At 36.7% G+C, this 21,439-nt stretch overlaps 1 protein-coding gene across 1 annotated transcript; it reads left to right on the top strand.

The window, feature by feature from the left end:
• Nucleotides 1-1,089: 1,089 nt before the first annotated feature.
• On the top strand, nt 1,090-10,093 carry LOC111221101 (potassium channel subfamily K member 2-like). The gene is given in 9 exon segments (XM_022744433.1): nt 1,090-1,126; nt 2,348-2,454; nt 2,608-2,720; nt 3,444-3,534; nt 3,953-4,070; nt 4,899-5,059; nt 7,283-7,469; nt 7,566-7,705; nt 9,755-10,093. Coding segments are annotated over 9 exon segments (1,293 nt in total).
• The last annotated feature ends 11,346 nt before the right edge of the window (nt 10,094-21,439 follow it).

Genomic DNA, 21,439 nt, shown 5'->3' with positions numbered 1-21,439 from the left:
CGCTGGAGAGCTGGAAGAGAAGGGCGAGGAGGAAGACCAGAGAAATCTCTTTGTTCGTGACATGTGGAGACAATAGAAAGTACCTCAGCGCAGCATCACTGTCCGATCAGCGGTCAAAGTAGAGGAGAGGAGCAAAAGAAAAACGGAGAGCCTGATCTTTCCCCCGCTTCAGCACCGCAGGGAGGAGACACGCAGAGGAGGAAAGATTCCCCTAAGCGCAGTGAGAGCGTCGGATGAGGAGAAGAGGAGAGCGGAGGGCATCGGATAGGCAACAACAAGGAGTAAGTGAGACTTAGTAATATGTAGTCGTTATTTGTAGGAGACAGGGTTGCAACGAGAGAGAGAGACAAAACTTTTTGGTTTGTGAATAAGTTTTAAATCACCACTGTTCACACCTCAGGCTGGCTGCATTATTTTTAGAATAATCAAATGGTTCATATGTCATCTGATCTATTTCAACATAATAGTTATAACACATGTTTCAGTAAAAAATAACACTGAGGCTCCATGTCCATGTAAGACTGGCTCCACTTTTCCACCCAGAGAAGAAGGAGAGATGAAGATGAACCCACAAAAATGTTTCTCTAAAGCAGCTAAAAAATCTAGGGTGCGGGTTACTCTTTTATTCTGATATTTCACAGTATTTGAAATATTTCAGCAGCTAGGCATCCTCATCCCATCATTTACAGAATATCATGTAATGATGAAGGAGTGACGGACTGTACTGATGATCAGGAGAACAGGGGCAGTTGGAGAGAAATGTTTTTAGACCATTGAGGTGCTTCTAAACACATAGTGTATATGATTTGGACAAACCTGTATGTGGAAAGTAATCAGCCAGAGAACGTTTGACCTTTTTTTATTTTCAGCCTAATATACTTCAGTAAAAAGACTCGATCTTTGAAAGAAAAAGGCTTTGTTTTTGTTTCATTTGTCATTTCTCTCAGTTTGTGCTTGTTGAATGGCAATGTGAAGATACTGTGGACTGTGATTCTAATGTTCATTTGAAGAGCATATATGTTATGTACAATTGTACAGTTCAGTTTAATTGATACCCTGTCTATTGATTAAATGTTCTTACTTATGGAGATGATGTATCCTCGGCGTAAAAGATGAATAACTTTTAGTAATTTTCTCTCCAGTCTGAGTCATCCTGAACACACTCCACCTCCCATATCCTCTCCTCCTCTCTGCTGCTCTTTTCTCTCTTGCCCTCCATTCATCCCTCTGTTCAGTCATCTCATGCACACACTCACACATAGACACGCATATTCATACTGAGGCTGGGGCAGTACAATATGGTGAAAAATGTTATATCATAATATTTATTCAAATTTCCAAAGTACTTAATTGGTCTCCGGCAGTATTTGGCTTTTATGTTTGAGATCACATTAATATGATGTCTTAGTGGTAAAACTGTCATGTCTGCTATTCAAGTACAGTCTGTTCTTATTTGTGATTTTAGGATTACTGAATAAGAAAACAGTGAAGACAGAATAATTAAAATATGATGCTGTTGCAGAATTAGTATACCTCATATCACAGGGTAATATCCTAATACATATCACCTCCTCCTCCTCTACCTATTTAATTTCAATAAATAAGATACATAAAATACGGAAATAAAACCCTCATGTAAACAGATCTTTAAATACAAAAGGTCCTATGTTGTGTGCCGAAAAACTCAGAGTAGTTATCACACTGCTGTTGTCTTCACTCTAATCGCTCTTGTTTTTCTCCTTAACTTCACACAAATTACACTTCAATTGAACAATAGATCCCAAACTGATTGACAGGTCTAAAAGCTAGGCACCCGATTTGGTGTACAAAAGTTTCACAGTTGAATGTAATTTGCAACACACCTTCTACACACTCATTAACCCACTGAAAAGGAGTAAATACATAAAAGCTTTTCATTCACAAACAACAAAGACATTGGCACCTTCTTTTTCCCTCTCCGTCTCACCAGAGAGATCAGTAAACTTGGTGTTCTATATTCAGCCTTGCTTTCATGCCCCTCTTTCTTCTTGCTCTCAGCATACCTTTTATTCTCAACTACGGACTGTGTCTTATAAAAGGAGACACACACATTATTACACACCCAAGCACAGCAGCATGAACAGGAGCAAAAAGCCCGAGGACTAAACGCTCATGCTTGATTCATGCTTTCAGCAGTGTTTGGATTTAAAGGCCGTTTAAAGGACTTGTTGCTGATTTATTTATAAGGACTTCTAAAATTAACAGCTAAATGTGTTGACTGGAGCAAGGTAGAAGAGACAGGGAGGGGAAAGAAGTGTGGGGGGAAAAAATGATTCATTGGCATTTTTTTCCTTATTTCACCTGACAGTGGCAGCTCCAGACTTATTGGACCCTAAATCCGCCACTCACAACACCAAGCCCCGCCTCTCCTTCTCCACAAAGCCAATCACACTGACTCCCCGGGAGGAGAGTGAGGTGAGAGAGAAAAGAAAGAAGTCCAGACTTTAAAAGTAATTATTTTTGTCACAATGGCTCATACAAAGGCTCTGTAAAACGGGCTTTTGGTGTGATCATAGGTTAATTCAGGACATGTGAATGTGGGTTGATTGATCAGTTGAAGTGTTGTAGGTGGTTGCCACAGTGATGAAATGGAAGACGGTGACCGCCATCTTTCTTTTGGTGGTTCTGTACCTGGTGATGGGAGCAGCAGTCTTCAGATCCCTGGAGCAGCCTCACGAGAGGTAGGCAGGTTAAATATGTCCACTGTCTGTCTGACTCTCTGCCAGAAAAGCCACTTGCCCATCTACCCATTCATTTAGCAAGCATACTCCTACTATGGTTATTCTGTCTACTAGCTGTAAATTGCTCACTCCTACCAGGCATTTCTTCAGTGCCACTGAAAACTGCAGGTTTTAAGCCCCTTCTAAAAAGTACAGTGTTGATCCTTTCACACTAAATCATTACTGACGTATTTTGAAACTTTCTTTTATTGTGAAAATACTAAGAAATTTGTCTTTATTTTCAATGCAAATTGATTTTTAAAGGCAATTTTCAACTTCTAAACCTGAGACCCATACAATGAGGCTACTAAATGATGTTTGTCTTCAGCACTGTTGATCACTGACTCTGGTACAGAACTGTGTTGTCTCAAGTTGTATCTAGAAGGCAGTGGCTATGTTGTTGCAACTGGTGAACATTAATCTGGGTGGATGACTATAACAGGGTTCAATTATTTGGCCTCTATAATTAAGTCCTTGTGTGCTTTTGGCCAAAATCCTACAGGACAATAAGATTTTAAACCACAGCTATGCAGATGACACCCAGATATATGGAATAACTCTGGTGCTATATATAGACCCATTGTGTTGGTTATAGAGCAACATATACAATTTGGTGTGATTAAACAACTTCAAAAATGTTTCTCAGCCTCCATCACTTTTCTGTCTTCTCTCTCTCTCTTCCAGTGCCCAGCGTTTGGCCATCCTGTCCCAGAAGCTGGAGTTCCTGTCCAGACACTCCTGTGTGAACCAGAGCCAGCTGGAGGAGCTGGTGAAGGTGAGACTGGCCTTGCCTTTACCAAAGGTGTAAAGATAAAAAATAAAGAGCTGTATTGTCCATGTGTGTCAACTTACAGTATCTCCTATCACACACACAGTTGTAATTGAGCATGCATAGCTGCAGCAGCTTCAGCACCATGGACAGTTCCTACAGCTTCACTTAAAAGGAGTGGAAGTTGTTGAAACATAGAAAGTTTATTCCTGCTGTTAGACTATTGTTATTCCTGTTCCCAGTTCAGATCCAGTATCTTTCATCTTATCTTTACATCTTTAAGTCATCTGCTTAAATGACATGACGTGATAATATTATTAATAGTAGCAAGAGAGTAACAATATGTTTTTTTTTTACCACAAGGACGGTGTCTCTTTGATAACAGCTGTATTGAACACAAATCTCTCTCTTTCTCTCCTTCCAGCAAGTGGTGTCTGCGATCCGTTCAGGAGTGAACCCTGCGGGGACACTGACCAACCACAGCAGCCTGTGGGACCTGAACTCTGCCTTTTTCTTTGCTGGGACTGTCATCACAACCATTGGTAGGCTACACACACAGACACAGACACAGACCATTTCTATGTGTAGCCCATCAGAGGAAGCGATTATTAAATTAAATATTAAATATTAAAAAAAACAACTAACATAGCATTTTCTGATGTTAATGTGTATTTGTCTGATGTGTCATTGTTAATTGGGGTATGAATTTAAATCATGGCAATTTCCTTGTAAGTGTGTTATGTTACGTGTATATTTGTGTGCACAGTCTTTTGATTGGAGCTGTGGTCAGTTATGTAACATGATTTACTGCTCTGTGGAAAGTGGAGGAGTTTCTTTTGTCATTGATTCTACATCTGCTTCCTGGATATAATCAAACTTGTTCACATTATCATCCCCATGGCCATACATTTACACTGTACATGCATGTACATGTGTGTGTTCATCACACTTTTCATTTCTTGAACAGAAATGGAAAACATCACAAACTAGGAAATGAAATATAAATTGATTTACAAAAATATATTTAATCTGAAAAATATGTTATTGATTGATGTAAATTCCCTCTTTGTTCTCTCTCTGTGTTAGAAAATAAACATTGGCATTTGGGAGAAAAACTGTATTTGAACACACTGTTTGTCTCAATCACTACAAAATAATGAATAGAGCAATGAAACACTGGAACACTCCTATAAATTGTGAAAATCCATTTAGCAGGATCCCACATTGTGTATTTAATGTTAATGTGCAGAGTTGGGAACAAACATTATGGCACCACAATAGGCCAAATGTCCACTGTCCTAGTATTCATACTATAGGATCACTGGTGAGAGATTTCCCTGTCTCAGCTTCTCTCTGTCCTTTTTCATCAGGTTTTGGGAACATCTCTCCTCACACAGAAGGCGGAAGAATATTCTGTATCGTCTATGCGTTGCTAGGGATCCCTCTGTTCGGCTTTCTCTTGGCTGGTGTAGGAGATCAGCTCGGCACCATATTCGGCAAAGGCATTGCCAGAGTGGAGAAAATGTTTGTGGTGAGTCTGGAGAAATGTACACAGTCACATGAACCCAAAACATACACACAGGTACAGGTGAAAATGCACCTACAGTTATTTCTCAAACACACACAGGAGAGTTCAAACAAGTTTATGGACTGCAGCCAGCAACTTTATATAGGCAAACATGAATAATTCACACTAAAGCACTCTGACAACATCCTTACCCACACCAGCTCTTTTAGTTCATATTTATATAACACCTACATCTGTTTTAACTACGGTACCATTCACTGATTTAATCAAAACATGTGGTAAGACTGTGTGACCTATATTGCAGTATGTGGAACTTGATATTATGATAAATTGTCATATAGTTAATTTTCTGGAATTATTCATAGATAAATGCATTAAATATGAAATGTAGAGCTTCAGCACAGAATTCCTGCTAATTAATATACAGCGTAGCTGACATTAGTCTAATATATCCACAGATATTTTGATTTTAGACTTCGAAAAACCTATTGACAAATTTCTGTCGTTTCATGGTATAGATCATCCTTCAGTGAGCATGTTTTCCATAAACCGGTAGTAGCTTGAGTAAAAATGGCTGAGCCAGTTCAGGCACTGTATCTCTCTGGGTTTGTTAGACTTCCCACCTCAGAGATGTGTCCTTGTCCTTGTTTATTTTTAAAGGAACCTCTTTAGCATGAGTTACCCAAGAGGGAATTAAACCTTGATGATAAACTTTTCAGTAACAAGGTCAGCTTGATTTTTAACCCTTTGTTTCATTAATTTTATGTATTCATGGCCTTTTAAATAATAATGGCTGAGATTAGACAACCATGTCGGAAATTATTGGGCACTAAACAGTAAAGATTTACATTGTAAATGCAGCCTAGAGCTAACAGTATGTAGCTACTGTATGTGTGCTATGTGTGTTTAAATGGTCCATGTGCCTGCTCACTTTAGATGCTGTGTGAACAAAACATTTGCCCTTCATTTACATTTTGATGAGTCATTCTCCAGCTGAGTGGCATACTGAGTGGATTTCTATACACCAGGGGTTGATTTAAGTCTAAACTGCTGTTGTTTGCCTGGTTTGATTAAAAGCTGAATCCAGATGTGAAGCTACAGAAGGTCGGTCATTAAGCAGCTGACGCCAGAAATTAAACTGAGTAAATCAATTCTCTCTTTCTGGGATCCACACTTATTAAAATGCTTAAACTGCCTGAATGAAAAGCAGATTACATTGCATCTGTTAAACAGTAAAGTTTCATGTTGGTTCAATTATTTATCATATTGTCAGATTTTTTTTTATGAGACTGTCTATGTGACATCATCATTGACATCATCATTAATGTGCTGTAACAGCCCTGCAGATGCCAAATAAGAGAAACAGAGTTCAAGCAGTTTGTGTTCAAGTTTTTAAAGTTTAGGTTGTTGTTGTGAATAGTTTACTTTCTAGTCTTGAATGAGATGAAGCAGAAATCTGAATCCAGAAAGTGTAATTGAGAATGATTTCCTCCTTCTGCTGCTCTCAGAGCACCTGAGGGACACAGTAATGAATATTATGATTGAGGCTGAGGACAGGGGACAAAAGTTCATTGTATAAGTGTGTTTGTGAAAGCCTTATTGCTCTGTGCAAATTGTGTGAGGGTGCAGCATTATCCTCAGTGAATACTGTGAATGGCTTTTCTTTTCTACTGTACCCAAAGGACCAATTTACAGGATAATGCCATTACTACTAACAGCATCTGGCTGTTTGACCATTTCACTTCAAAAACAGTTTTCTCTTCAACAATCTGCTGTATGTGTTATTGTTGGTCAGTCACGAGAACCATGAGATTGAAATATCTCAACAACTACTGGATGGATTGTCATGAAATTTGGTGCAGACATCCATTGTCCCCAGAGGTTGAATCCTTCAGCACCACCATGAGTGTGACATTTGGTTTTGAGTGAAATGTCTCCACAACTGTTCAATGGATTTGTTTCACACACTCATGTCCCCCGCACAATGAACTGTAATAATAACAGTATTTGTTCCTTAGATACCCTAAACACTAAATCAATGAGAAGTTTCATGTATGTTTGCAGTGATCACAAACAGACCAAACAGATCAGATGTACCTGTTGCAGAGTTGAAATTCAGTGTTATATTGCTCATTTTCTCTGCCTCTCTCTCTTTCTCTCGCTGTCTCTCTCTCTCTCTCGCTGTCTCTCTCTCTTTCTCTCTTGCTCTTGCTGTCTCCCCTGCAGCACTGGGACATCAGTCAGACAAAGATCCGGGTGATCTCTACCCTGCTGTTTGTGTTGTTTGGCTGCCTGCTGTTTGTGGCGCTCCCAGCAGCCATCTTTAAATACATCGAGGGTTGGTCTGCGCTCGAGTCCCTTTACTTCGTGGTCATCACCCTGACTACCATTGGATTTGGGGACTTTGTAGCAGGTACAGACACTTTAACACTGCTCTATGTCTTTGTATTGTACAGATCTGTTATTCCAGGTGTTGAAAAACTCAACATCTCTTTCTCTCTGTGACTAGGTGGGTCAGAAATCGAGTACTTGGATTACTATAAACCAGTTGTATGGTTCTGGATTCTGGTGGGACTGGCCTACTTTGCTGCCATCCTCAGCATGATAGGAGACTGGCTAAGAGTCATCTCCAAGAGGACGAAAGAAGAGGTATGAGACAGGTTGCTTCATTCAGTAGCACTGTTATTTGTCTCTCTGAATGTCTCTCTCTGTTCAACTGTTGGTGTATACAGTATGTTTCCACCCTCTATATCTCTTTGTCTCTTTCCTTCAGCGCAGTGACACAGGTTATACGTGCTACTCGTTTACAGTGCCATGTCCCCGCCTGAACTTTTGCCCTCCGCTTAATGTCATTTCAATGATAAGACTGTTTTCTAATCTAATTTACTGTCCGCCATCCAAACACATAGTCTTAGGCTATTACTGTGTACATATCCAGAGAGAGAGAGAGAGAGATTATCTGGACAATATTTGATGATGTCCTTATCTACAACTGTCTGAGCACTAAATATAACACAGGCTGCACAAATAAATTCACTTGTTTCCAGTGTGTGTCTGTGTGTGTGTGTGTGTTATTATCATCAGGCACTGTGACAGAGTTAGAAAAAGAGACATTATTTAAGGTGTGTGCACAGGGTTCATTTTGGCTGGAAGTGATACTGAATGGCTATATGACTGCTCCATTAGCTTCTGATGAGATATTAGGACAAAAGTGAAGCATGTTAGCGTCCCGTAAAGGCACGTAAATATCCTGGTTAAACAAAGATGTCGGCACAGCGCTCCACCTGAGTCTGCCATTTCTTTTTTTTTTCTGTCTATGTGGTGTTGCAGAGTAACACTCTTATCAGATTCTGGGGGTTTCTGAAGATGGACAGATAATGAGGTGTTTAATTAATTCAAATTGAGATGTGCAGACAGAATTAAATTAGACTCAGTGTGCCAGCACACTCTGTTCTTGGAGAATACAACTCTATTTAGTTGAGTTCATTTTTAACATTCAAATATTTCCACTTCCACATGTCTCTGCTGTAACATCATGCTCTGTTCCACCAGAAATATACATACATCATTGCTACTTTGATATTTAAAAATGTGTTCAGCTGTGTATGTGTGTGAGCCACATCTTCCATGGTTGGTTAATACTCTGTGCAGTCCTATCTAGCTGCAGATACATTGATTTAAAGTAACTGAGTTGACTTCCTGATCAGTAACATTGTCACTCTCAACTTCTCTTGCTCTGTTTCATTCACAAAGGGGACTATAAAAACTATGTTTATAAATTATGTTTATAGTAGATCATTAAAGGACTAAACCATTGATTTATACATTATAGCATTTATCAGCTTGTACAAAATGGGATGGATATCAGAGAAGACTTAAAGATAATGTGACTTGGTCATAGACTCGGCAAGTCTTGGATATTGGAGTGCCCTTGAATGCACCAACAAGAAGAGTTTTCAGAGCAGTCACAGTTTGAATGAAAGTAGAAAGTGAAGAAAACTTCAACAAAGGTTCAAGTCTTTGGGTCTTTGCATGTTGATTTGAATATTGTAGTGAATTGAATGGAAACCAAGAGCTGACCAGAAGGTGCCTAGAAATGCAGTGACACAAACAGTGTAATATTATGTTACACTGTAATTTTATGTTCATACAAAATTCACCATAAAGACCTTTAAATGTTATTTCTTAATGCCATTACACAATATTCTCTCCTCTTTATATCAGTGTTTATTTTAGCCATTTAAATACACAATATATAATCTTCTGCCGCTTTGGGTCTCTCATTCAAAACGATAATAAAAGACAGAGTTTGGGTATGTAGTGAAGTAATGTGGGCTCATGAGAGTTAATGTCTTGGCCACTGTTGCCATTATTGCAGTCAGCTTCTCTTGGTTAATTCTGACCCCTTTTGGACGACAACCACAAAGCTGACACGTGCAAATGGGATATGACACCATTTACAGGCGATCAAATGAAAGACACCGCTACCTTGATTAAAATTACAGATTCCTCTAGGTTTGAAAACAGATGGAAACGTGTGATACTTTAAGCACACGACTCAACAAAACTTATGACATAGTAAATGTTACATATTATAACTTGAACTGACACTGTCATTAAAACAGGATTGGTTTGCTCTACACTTTCATCCATCTGTCCTGTATGCTTACATCTATCTGTCTCTCTGTCTTCTTGCAGGTAGGAGAGATCCGTGCTCATGCTGCGGAGTGGACAGCCAACGTCTCAGCAGAATTTAAAGAAACTCGTCGGCGTGTTAGTGTTGAGATCTATGATAAGTTCCAGCGTGCAGCGTCAATTAAACGCAAACTTTCCACAGACCTGGGATTCAGCCCTGCCCCTGAAGTCGCAATGCCCAAGAGGACTGTGTCGGTCAATTTCAATGACGAACGGGACAAGAACGAGAAGGAGGCCGGGCTGCAGGGCTTGACGACACCTCTGGCCAGAAACGGCAGCTTGTTCATGAACGGTTTGGACCCAGAGAGAGGAGATATCTCAATCATTGAACACCTCAAGTAGAAAGACGATGGCCTTTAAAAATCCTTCCAAGGCCTTTCCATTTGCTGTCACTGATGGCATCAGTACTGAGACCAGAGTTTCTTGACCAAATGAACTGTTTCTATTCACAAATTAGGTAATAGCAAGAATGTGGTACTTTGTGACCCCAGCAGGGACATGGTGACCCCTCTACAGGGAGGCTGGAGTAAAAGCCTTGCTCAACAACACTCCAGTGGATTGTTGACAACGGGACACCTTTCTCACCTCTCCACCCTCGTCCCAACAGTGAAACAAAGAACAAGAAGAACATATAGTGCATGACTTGTCCAAAACTGCATTTACTGGGTGTCTGTCAACCAAAGCTCACTCATATCTGGGAAAAAAAGCCAAGTTGTCATGTAGTAGTTAAAATTTGCTGAATGACAATAAAATGTTACATATCGAACATACTGTATAAAAAAATAACAGCATTTGGTGACCTAATATTGAATAGTTGCAAGAATGTCCGAGGTGCCTGGCTATGTTTGCACCATTTTAAAATTTCCAACTTTAACAATTTAGGATGTACTACACAGCTTTTCAGCTTATAAACAAATTTTTGTTTGTTTGTTTTATTTTGATTTTTGATTTTTTTTGTTTTTTTGAGGGGTTCCTTTCTTTGTTTGACAGTTGATAGCACAGAGGCAGACAGGAAACACAGGGAGCGAGAGAGAAAGTATGAAGTACAACAAAGGTACCAGACTAAAATCAGATCATGAACGCAGCGGTTATATGGTATGTGGCTGTTTTTCATCTGAATGCAGAAGAACACTGACAATCACAGTGGGATGTCAACCTCATATGTCAAATCAATGACATAAGTATTACATACATGATGGGATGTGAGGACATCAGAATTGTAAAAGTTAGAGAAGGGGATGTCTGAACCACAAAGGTGGAGGACGTTGATCAAGCTACAAACTGAGCACAGAGAACCTGTGTGGAGTCTGGATAGCAGGTCTTTTACATTTAGACTGAGCTCACATTAGAGCATTGTTTATTGATTTGGGAAAAGGCCATAGTTGCTGCACCAAAGTTTTTCTAAAACATAAAACTTGAAAGCCTCTTTGGTTTTAAACTCTAAACCTGTTTGTAATTCAAACAGTTGGATTGGCTTAAATAAGTAAACATGTTTTTTATCTGAAGCTTTTTTGCCAGTCATCACTATGACTGTTTTATAGAGTAGCTCAGATAAATTACTTAGTTTTACTTTATCAGTTTTGTCACCAGTGGTGTAAATATCACATACTAGTTTGCTAACAAATATAATTTGTTTTTAATATATTTTACCTCCACAGTTTGTGGGTAAATGTTCCAATCTACAGATTTAGATCCACAGATTTTTAATTTTTAATGTTACCAACAAGTACAAGCCATGACTTTTTCCTGTTACTGTTGCCAAATATTATTTTCATTTCAATGTAAAACTTCTTTCCAATGATTCAAGCAGGCTGATGAGTAACTAAACACTTACCTGTAGTTTGGCCAGATTGGAGGGTGAGTAGCTTCTGATAAGAGCCAATAATCAAAAGGGTCTGACCTCTGTGGTTTTTAGTGGCAGCCATGTTAGTCCTACGATCCTGTTGTTCAGAAAGGAAGTAAGTCTTTACTACAACTGTGGATCTTTTTGCAATGTTGTCATCTTAACATTTTGGTGTTGATAGAGGGCACCATTACATACAATATTTGCTACTAACTCTTCTCAGTTTTAGAGAAGAGGCAGAAGCTGCATGTGGTTTGAGGAGTGCCTCTCTCTCTGATTATTTGGATGTAATTTTAAAAGAACTAAGAGCACTGATCTCTGAGCTCTGTGGGATTTGTCAAACCATTCCTGTGCCTTAAACGCTTTACTTTGCCCGCAAGGCCAAGCTCAGGACACTATGAGGTGGACCAATGATTTCACAAGTGTTTATATGCAGTGATCTGATACGTCAATCAGTAAAAATCGGGTTTACTTGAACTGAGGAAAATTAGGTGTTTCATAAGCGCAGTGATGATGGTGAATCCTGTCTAACAAATATAAGTCAGTTGTTCACTCTCATGATGTTCTGCTGGCCTGGATCCACATGTGATAATATCTATCCAATATTTTGTCTTTTCTATAATAATATCATTTGTATGGCTCAGTGGATCAAGTAAGTAAACTGTTGCAGGCTTGACTGTTTTATTTCTACAGTGGCTGGAAGCAGTAAATGAATGATGCAGTGCCCATTTGAACCAGTTGGTCAACCATTAAAAAGTTTATCTATGTGAACTTTTTAATCATTTATGATTCTATCTTGTATCAGAGTATTATATCCAGCAAACATCCACTTTCAGCTGAGCAACCCAAAGCTGCTAAAACTGATAATAATAATAATAATAATAGTAATGATCTGAGTTGTACAACCACACGTGTTGCACAAACAACCTTTGTATCTCATTGTGAACTGTCAGACTTTTTGCATCCTGGAAAACATTATAGAAAATCAAACCATACCATTAATGTTGCATTATTGAGGTGTGATATGGTTTGATAGGAGGGTTCACAGGTGCAGACAATTACAGTGCAAGAATAAATTCAGTTTTAATACCCAGCTTACACACACACACACACATACACTGAGGGTTTGCTTCCATGTGTATGCCTGCCGTTGAAAATGCACTTTGATTTAACAGCCTTTGAACGTAACAACATGCTGCTGCTTCTGCAGCTAACCAGTCCATCCAGTCAGAAGGCTTTGATTTTGTTGTTATGTGGCATTAGAGGCGAGTACACGGTCTACCACACAAACTTTTAACCCTTAGATTACTGCGCACATACACTGGTAGTTTGAAACCAATATCTGGCCCTCTCAGAATTTACACAAAGAGTTTTCAATTAACCTACTGAATGTAATGACAGAGAAAATTAGAAATACGTCAATAGTGCAGCCTGGAGTTTTATATGGTTCCAATAAGATGCTGAGAACAACACATAAAAACCTCATACCTGAACCAGAATAAATCAGAAAACTTTGAGAATCCTGCACAGTTGCAGTTCTTTGATCTATTTTCCAGTCATGATTGACTGGTATCTGTGAGAAGTGATATGGATTCTTTTACTTCTATTGGATGTATTGTGCTGGTCCAGTCTAAACATCCTAACTGAACTGTTATCCTATCATGTTTTGACTTTGACTTGACTATAGCAGTGTTTTTTAGCTAAGCATTAACTGTATGGGTCTGTATGGTTCAGTACTAACACTGAATGGAAACAGTAGTGGCATTACATCGTGTAGTGGCTGGTTGGTCTGACTTTGCCTTCTCTCTTCACTGTTCAGTTTGTTAGCAAACATATGACATTTTACACAACCACCTCTTTAGCTAAAATGAAACTAACTCTGAGACTTTTTCATTTTCTGCTAATGTGTTAGATATGTTAATGCTTTTATGACTGCAATCATAAAAACTGTGTATTTTTCTAAACTGTTTCTACACTGATGTGAGATTGGGAGAGCACATTGTAAAAATCATGTCTGTAGACCTAATCTTAACACAATGTAAGTTTTTTGTACAATATGTGACTTGAAAATAAACCAAATTTCAAATATTTCCCTGTTTGCTGTGTTATTCAAAGTGCTAAACCTTTTCTGTTGGTTCTGTATATCCAAAAGAACAACATGCATCATGCATTTAAATGATCTTTGATGTTCATCATGAATAAAATGTCACATTGTTTTAGTTTTACTCAGATTCAAAGTGATTCAGTGATAGTTGTTTGTAACTCTGGGAGCATTTCAAACAGGAGCTGCTAATAGATCATTTGGCAGCATTTTTAAGGTGCAACTTTGCTGTTTGGGCATTTAAACCATACAAACCATCTGAAAAGAGTTTGATTTGCCTTTTAAAAGAAAGGCCTCTAAAACATTTTTTTATTCAGCTTCTTACAGAGAGCAATAGGGCCCAAGACGCAAGAAATAGAAGAGATATTTCCTGTGTGTATTTCTTTCTTTCACTGTGGTCTTCTCATTGGTTTTAAGTGGCTCATCTGGAAATAATTCAATGCAAGGCTGTGGGTTTGCATATGGACAGTAGGATGTTTTTATGCCTTACTATACTTTGACTTATTAAGCCTTAATATACTATTGCTATACTATGACTTTTTATGCCTTACTATACTATGACGTTTTTATGACTTTTAATGCCTTACTATACTATGACGTTTTCATGACTTTTAATGCCTTACTATACTTTGACGTTTTTATGACTTTTAATGACTTATTATACCATGACGTTTTTATGCCTTACTATACTATGACGTTTTTATGACTTTTAATGCCTTACTATACTATGACGTTTTCATGACTTTTAATGCCTTACTATACTTTGACGTTTTTATGACTTTTAATGACTTATTATACCATGACGTTTTTATGCCTTACTATACTATGACGTTTTTATGACTTTTAATGCCTTACTATACTATGACGTTTTCATGACTTTTAATGCCTTACTATACTTTGACGTTTTTATGACTTTTAATGACTTATTATACCATGACGTTTTTATGCCTTACTATACTATGACGTTTTTATGACTTTTAATGCCTTACTATACTATGACGTTTTCATGACTTTTAATGCCTTACTATACTTTGACGTTTTTATGACTTTTAATGACTTATTATACCATGACGTTTTTATGCCTTACTATACTATGACGTTTTTATGACTTTTAATGCCTTACTATACTATGACGTTTTCATGACTTTTAATGCCTTACTATACTTTGACGTTTTTATGACTTTTAATGACTTATTATACCATGACGTTTTTATGCCTTACTATACTATGACTTTTTATGCCTTAATATACTATGACTTTTTTATGACTTTTAATGCCTTACTATACTATGACGTTTTCATGACTTTTAATGCCTTACTATACTTTGACGTTTTTATGACTTTTAATGACTTATTATACCATGACGTTTTTATGCCTTACTATACTATGACGTTTTTATGCCTTTTTATGCCTTACTGTACTATGACCTTTTTATGCCTTATTGTACTATATCGTTTTCATGACTTTNGACGTTTTCATGCCTTATTATACAATGTCGTTTTTATGACTTTTTTATGCCTTACTATACTATGACTTTTTATGCCTTAATATACAATGTCGTTTTTATGACTTTTTTATGCCTTAATATACTATGACTTTTTTATGACTTTTAATGTCTTATGATACTATGACATTTTTATGACTTTTGATGCCTTATTATACTATGACGTTTTTATGTCTTACTACCCTATGACGTGTTTAATCCTCACTATACTATGTCGTTTTTATGACTTTTAATGCCTTACGATACTATGACATTTTTATGGCTTATTATGCCTTACTACCCTATGACGTGTTTAATCCTCACTATACTATGTCGTTTTTATGACTTTTAATGCCTTACGATACTATGACATTTTTATGGCTTATTATGCCTTACTACCCTATGACGTGTTTAATCCTCACTATACTATGTCGTTTTTATGACTTTTAATGCCTTACGATACTATGACATTTTTATGGCTTATTATGCCTTACTACCCTATGACGTGTTTAATCCTCACTATACTATGTCGTTTTTATGACTTTTAATGCCTTACGATACTATGACATTTTTATGGCTTATTATGCCTTACTACCCTATGACGTGTTTAATCCTCACTATACTATGTCGTTTTTATGACTTTTAATGCCTTACGATACTATGACATTTTTATGGCTTATTATGCCTTACTACCCTATGACGTGTTTAATCCTCACTATACTATGTCGTTTTTATGACTTTTAATGCCTTACGATACTATGACATTTTTATGGCTTATTATGCCTTACTACCCTATGACGTGTTTAATCCTCACTATACTATGTCGTTTTTATGACTTTTAATGCCTTACGATACTATGACATTTTTATGGCTTATTATGCCTTACTACCCTATGACGTGTTTAATCCTCACTATACTATGTCGTTTTTATGACTTTTAATGCCTTACGATACTATGACATTTTTATGGCTTATTATGCCTTACTACCCTATGACGTGTTTAATCCTCACTATACTATGTCGTTTTTATGACTTTTAATGCCTTACGATACTATGACATTTTTATGGCTTATTATGCCTTACTACCCTATGACGTGTTTAATCCTCACTATACTATGTCGTTTTTATGACTTTTAATGCCTTACGATACTATGACATTTTTATGACTTATTATGCCTTACTACCCTATGACATTTTTATACCTTACTATACTATGTCGTTTTTATGACTTTTAATGCCTTACTATACTATGACGTTTTTATGCCTTTTTATGCCTTACTGTACTATGACCTTTTTACGCCTTATTGTAATATATCGTTTTCATGACTTTTTATGCCTTATTATACTATGTAGTTTTTATGACTTATTATGCCTTACTACCCTATGACATTTTTATACCTTACTATACTATGTCGTTTTTATGACTTTTAATGCCTTACTATACTATGACGTTTTTATGCCTTTTTATGCCTTACTGTACTATGACCTTTTTACGCCTTATTGTAATATATCGTTTTCATGACTTTTTATGCCTTATTATACTATGTAGTTTTTATGACTTATTATGCCTTACTACCCTATGACATTTTTATACCTTACTATACTATGTCGTTTTTATGACTTTTAATGCCTTACTATACTATGACGTTTTTATGCCTTTTTATGCCTTACTGTACTATGACCTTTTTACGCCTTATTGTAATATATCGTTTTCATGACTTTTTATGCCTTATTATACTATGTAGTTTTTATGACTTATTATGCCTTACTACCCTATGACATTTTTATACCTTACTATACTATGTCGTTTTTATGACTTTTAATGCCTTACTATACTATGACGTTTTTATGCCTTTTTATGCCTTACTGTACTATGACCTTTTTACGCCTTATTGTAATATATCGTTTTCATGACTTTTTATGCCTTATTATACTATGTAGTTTTTATGACTTATTATGCCTTACTACCCTATGACATTTTTATACCTTACTATACTATGTCGTTTTTATGACTTTTAATGCCTTACTATACTATGACGTTTTTATGCCTTTTTATGCCTTACTGTACTATGACCTTTTTACGCCTTATTGTAATATATCGTTTTCATGACTTTTTATGCCTTATTATACTATGTAGTTTTTATGACTTATTATGCCTTACTACCCTATGACATTTTTATACCTTACTATACTATGTCGTTTTTATGACTTTTAATGCCTTACTATACTATGACGTTTTTATGCCTTTTTATGCCTTACTGTACTATTATCTGTTCTTGCCTTATTGTACTATATCGTTTTCATGACTTTTTATGCTTTATTATGCTATGACGTTTTATTGACTTTTTATGCCTTACTATACTATGACTTTTTATGCCTTAATATACTATGACTTTTGTATGACTTTTAATGCCTTACGATACTATGACATTTTTATGACTTTTACTGCCTTACTATACTGTGACGTTTTTATGCCTTTTTATGCCTTACTGTACTATTATCTTTTCTTGCCTTATTGTACTATATCGTTTTCATGACTTTTTATGCTTTATTATGCTATGTAGTTTTTATGACTTATTATGCCTTACTATACTATGACATTTTTATGCCTTTTTATGCCTTACTGTACTATGACCTTTTTACGCCTTATTGTAATATATCGTTTTCATGACTTTTTATGCCTTATTATACTATGATGTTTTTATGACTTTTTATGCCTTACTACCCTATGACGTTTTTATGCCTTACTATACTATGACGTTTTTATGAGTTTTAATGCCTTACTATACTATGAAGTTTTTATGACCTTTAATGCCTCACGATACTATGACTTTTTTATGCCTTTTAATGCCTTACTACCCTTTGATGGTTTTATGCCTTTTCATGCCTCACTGTACTATGACTTTTTATGCCTCATTGTACTATATCGTTTTCATGACTTTTTATGCCTTACTATACTATGAAGTTTTTATGACTTATTATTCCTTACTATACTATGTAATTTTCATGACTTTTAATGCCTTACTATTACCATGGTGTTTTGATGCCTTTTTTTGCCTTACTATTCTATGACTTTTCATGCCTTACCATACTATGAAGTTTTTATTCCATTACTATGCAATGGCATTTTTTATGCCTTACTATAGTCTTACTTTTTATGCCTTACTACACTATGATATTTTTATACCTTGCTATTATATGACCTTTTATGCATTAATATACTATGATTTTTAATGCCTTACTATACTATGACGCTTTTATGCCTTACTACCCTATGACGTTTTTAAGCCTTACTATACTATGTCGTTTTTATGACTTTTAATGCCTTACTATGCTATGACGTTTTTATGCTTCACTATACTGTGACTTTTTTTATGGCTTCTATTGTATAAGTTTTTTATGCCTTACATTACAATGACATTTTCATGCTTTAATGTACTGTGAAATTTTTATGCCTTACTATACTATGACTTTTTTTATGACTTTTAATGCCTTACTATACTAAAACTTTTTATGCCTTACTATACTATGATGTTTTTATGCCTTTTTATGCCTGACTGTACTATGACCTTTTATGCCTTACTATACTATGTCGTTTTTATGCCTTAATATACTATGACTTTTTATGACTTTTAATGCCTTACTATACTATGATGTTTTTATGACTTTTTATGCCTTATTATACTATGATGTTTTTATGACTTATTATGCCTTACTACCCTATGACATCTTTAAGCCTTACTATACTATGTCGTTTTTATGACTTTTAATGCCTTACTATCCTATGATTTTTTTATGCCTTTTTATGCCTTACTATACTATGACGTGACTTATTATGCCTTACTCCCCTATGACGTTCTTATGCCTTACTATACTATGACGTGACTTATTATGCCTTACTCCCCTATGACGTTCTTATGCCTTACTATACTATGACGTGACTTATTATGCCTTACTCCCCTATGACGTTCTTATGCCTTACTATACTATGACGTGACTTATTATGCCTTACTCCCCTATGACGTTCTTATGCCTTACTATACTATGACGTGACTTATTATGCCTTACTCCCCTATGACGTTCTTATGCCTTACTATACTATGACGTGACTTATTATGCCTTACTCCCCTATGACGTTCTTATGCCTTACTATACTATGACGTGACTTATTATGCCTTACTCCCCTATGACGTTCTTATGCCTTACTATACTATGACGTGACTTATTATGCCTTACTCCCCTATGACGTTCTTATGCCTTACTATACTATGACGTGACTTATTATGCCTTACTCCCCTATGACGTTCTTATGCCTTACTATACTATGACGTGACTTATTATGCCTTACTCCCCTATGACGTTCTTATGCCTTACTATACTATGACGTGACTTATTATGCCTTACTCCCCTATGACGTTCTTATGCCTTACTATACTATGACGTGACTTATTATGCCTTACTCCCCTATGACGTTCTTATGCCTTACTATACTATGACGTGACTTATTATGCCTTACTCCCCTATGACGTTCTTATGCCTTACTATACTATGACGTGACTTATTATGCCTTACTCCCCTATGACGTTCTTATGCCTTACTATACTATGACGTGACTTATTATGCCTTACTCCCCTATGACGTTCTTATGCCTTACTATACTATGACGTGACTTATTATGCCTTACTCCCCTATGACGTTCTTATGCCTTACTATACTATGACGTGACTTATTATGCCTTACTCCCCTATGACGTTCTTATGCCTTACTATACTATGACGTGACTTATTATGCCTTACTCCCCTATGACGTTCTTATGCCTTACTATACTATGACGTGACTTATTATGCCTTACTCCCCTATGACGTTCTTATGCCTTACTATACTATGACGTGACTTATTATGCCTTACTCCCCTATGACGTTCTTATGCCTTACTATACTATGACGTGACTTATTATGCCTTACTCCCCTATGACGTTCTTATGCCTTACTATACTATGACGTGACTTATTATGCCTTACTCCCCTATGACGTTCTTATGCCTTACTATACTATGACGTGACTTATTATGCCTTACTCCCCTATGACGTTCTTATGCCTTACTATACTATGACGTGACTTATTATGCCTTACTCCCCTATGACGTTCTTATGCCTTACTATACTATGACGTGACTTATTATGCCTTACTCCCCTATGACGTTCTTATGCCTTACTATACTATGACGTGACTTATTATGCCTTACTCCCCTATGACGTTCTTATGCCTTACTATACTATGACGTGACTTATTATGCCTTACTCCCCTATGACGTTCTTATGCCTTACTATACTATGACGTGACTTATTATGCCTTACTCCCCTATGACGTTCTTATGCCTTACTATACTATGACGTGACTTATTATGCCTTACTCCCCTATGACGTTCTTATGCCTTACTATACTATGACGTGACTTATTATGCCTTACTCCCCTATGACGTTCTTATGCCTTACTATACTATGACGTGACTTATTATGCCTTACTCCCCTATGACGTTCTTATGCCTTACTATACTATGACGTGACTTATTATGCCTTACTCCCCTATGACGTTCTTATGCCTTACTATACTATGACGTGACTTATTATGCCTTACTCCCCTATGACGTTCTTATGCCTTACTATACTATGACGTGACTTATTATGCCTTACTCCCCTATGACGTTCTTATGCCTTACTATACTATGACGTGACTTATTATGCCTTACTCCCCTATGACGTTCTTATGCCTTACTATACTATGACGTGACTTATTATGCCTTACTCCCCTATGACGTTCTTATGCCTTACTATACTATGACGTGACTTATTATGCCTTACTCCCCTATGACGTTCTTATGCCTTACTATACTATGACGTGACTTATTATGCCTTACTCCCCTATGACGTTCTTATGCCTTACTATACTATGACGTGACTTATTATGCCTTACTCCCCTATGACGTTCTTATGCCTTACTATACTATGACGTGACTTATTATGCCTTACTCCCCTATGACGTTCTTATGCCTTACTATACTATGACGTGACTTATTATGCCTTACTCCCCTATGACGTTCTTATGCCTTACTATACTATGACGTGACTTATTATGCCTTACTCCCCTATGACGTTCTTATGCCTTACTATACTATGACGTGACTTATTATGCCTTACTCCCCTATGACGTTCTTATGCCTTACTATACTATGACGTGACTTATTATGCCTTACTCCCCTATGA

Source organism: Seriola dumerili, unplaced genomic scaffold, assembly GCF_002260705.1.
Source record: "Seriola dumerili isolate Sdu_G_001 unplaced genomic scaffold, Sdu_1.0 BDQW01000003.1, whole genome shotgun sequence".
Lineage (NCBI taxonomy): Eukaryota > Metazoa > Chordata > Actinopteri > Carangiformes > Carangidae > Seriola > Seriola dumerili.
The sequence above is the reverse complement of the archived record's forward strand: the minus strand, read 5'-3'. Positions and strand labels throughout refer to the sequence as shown.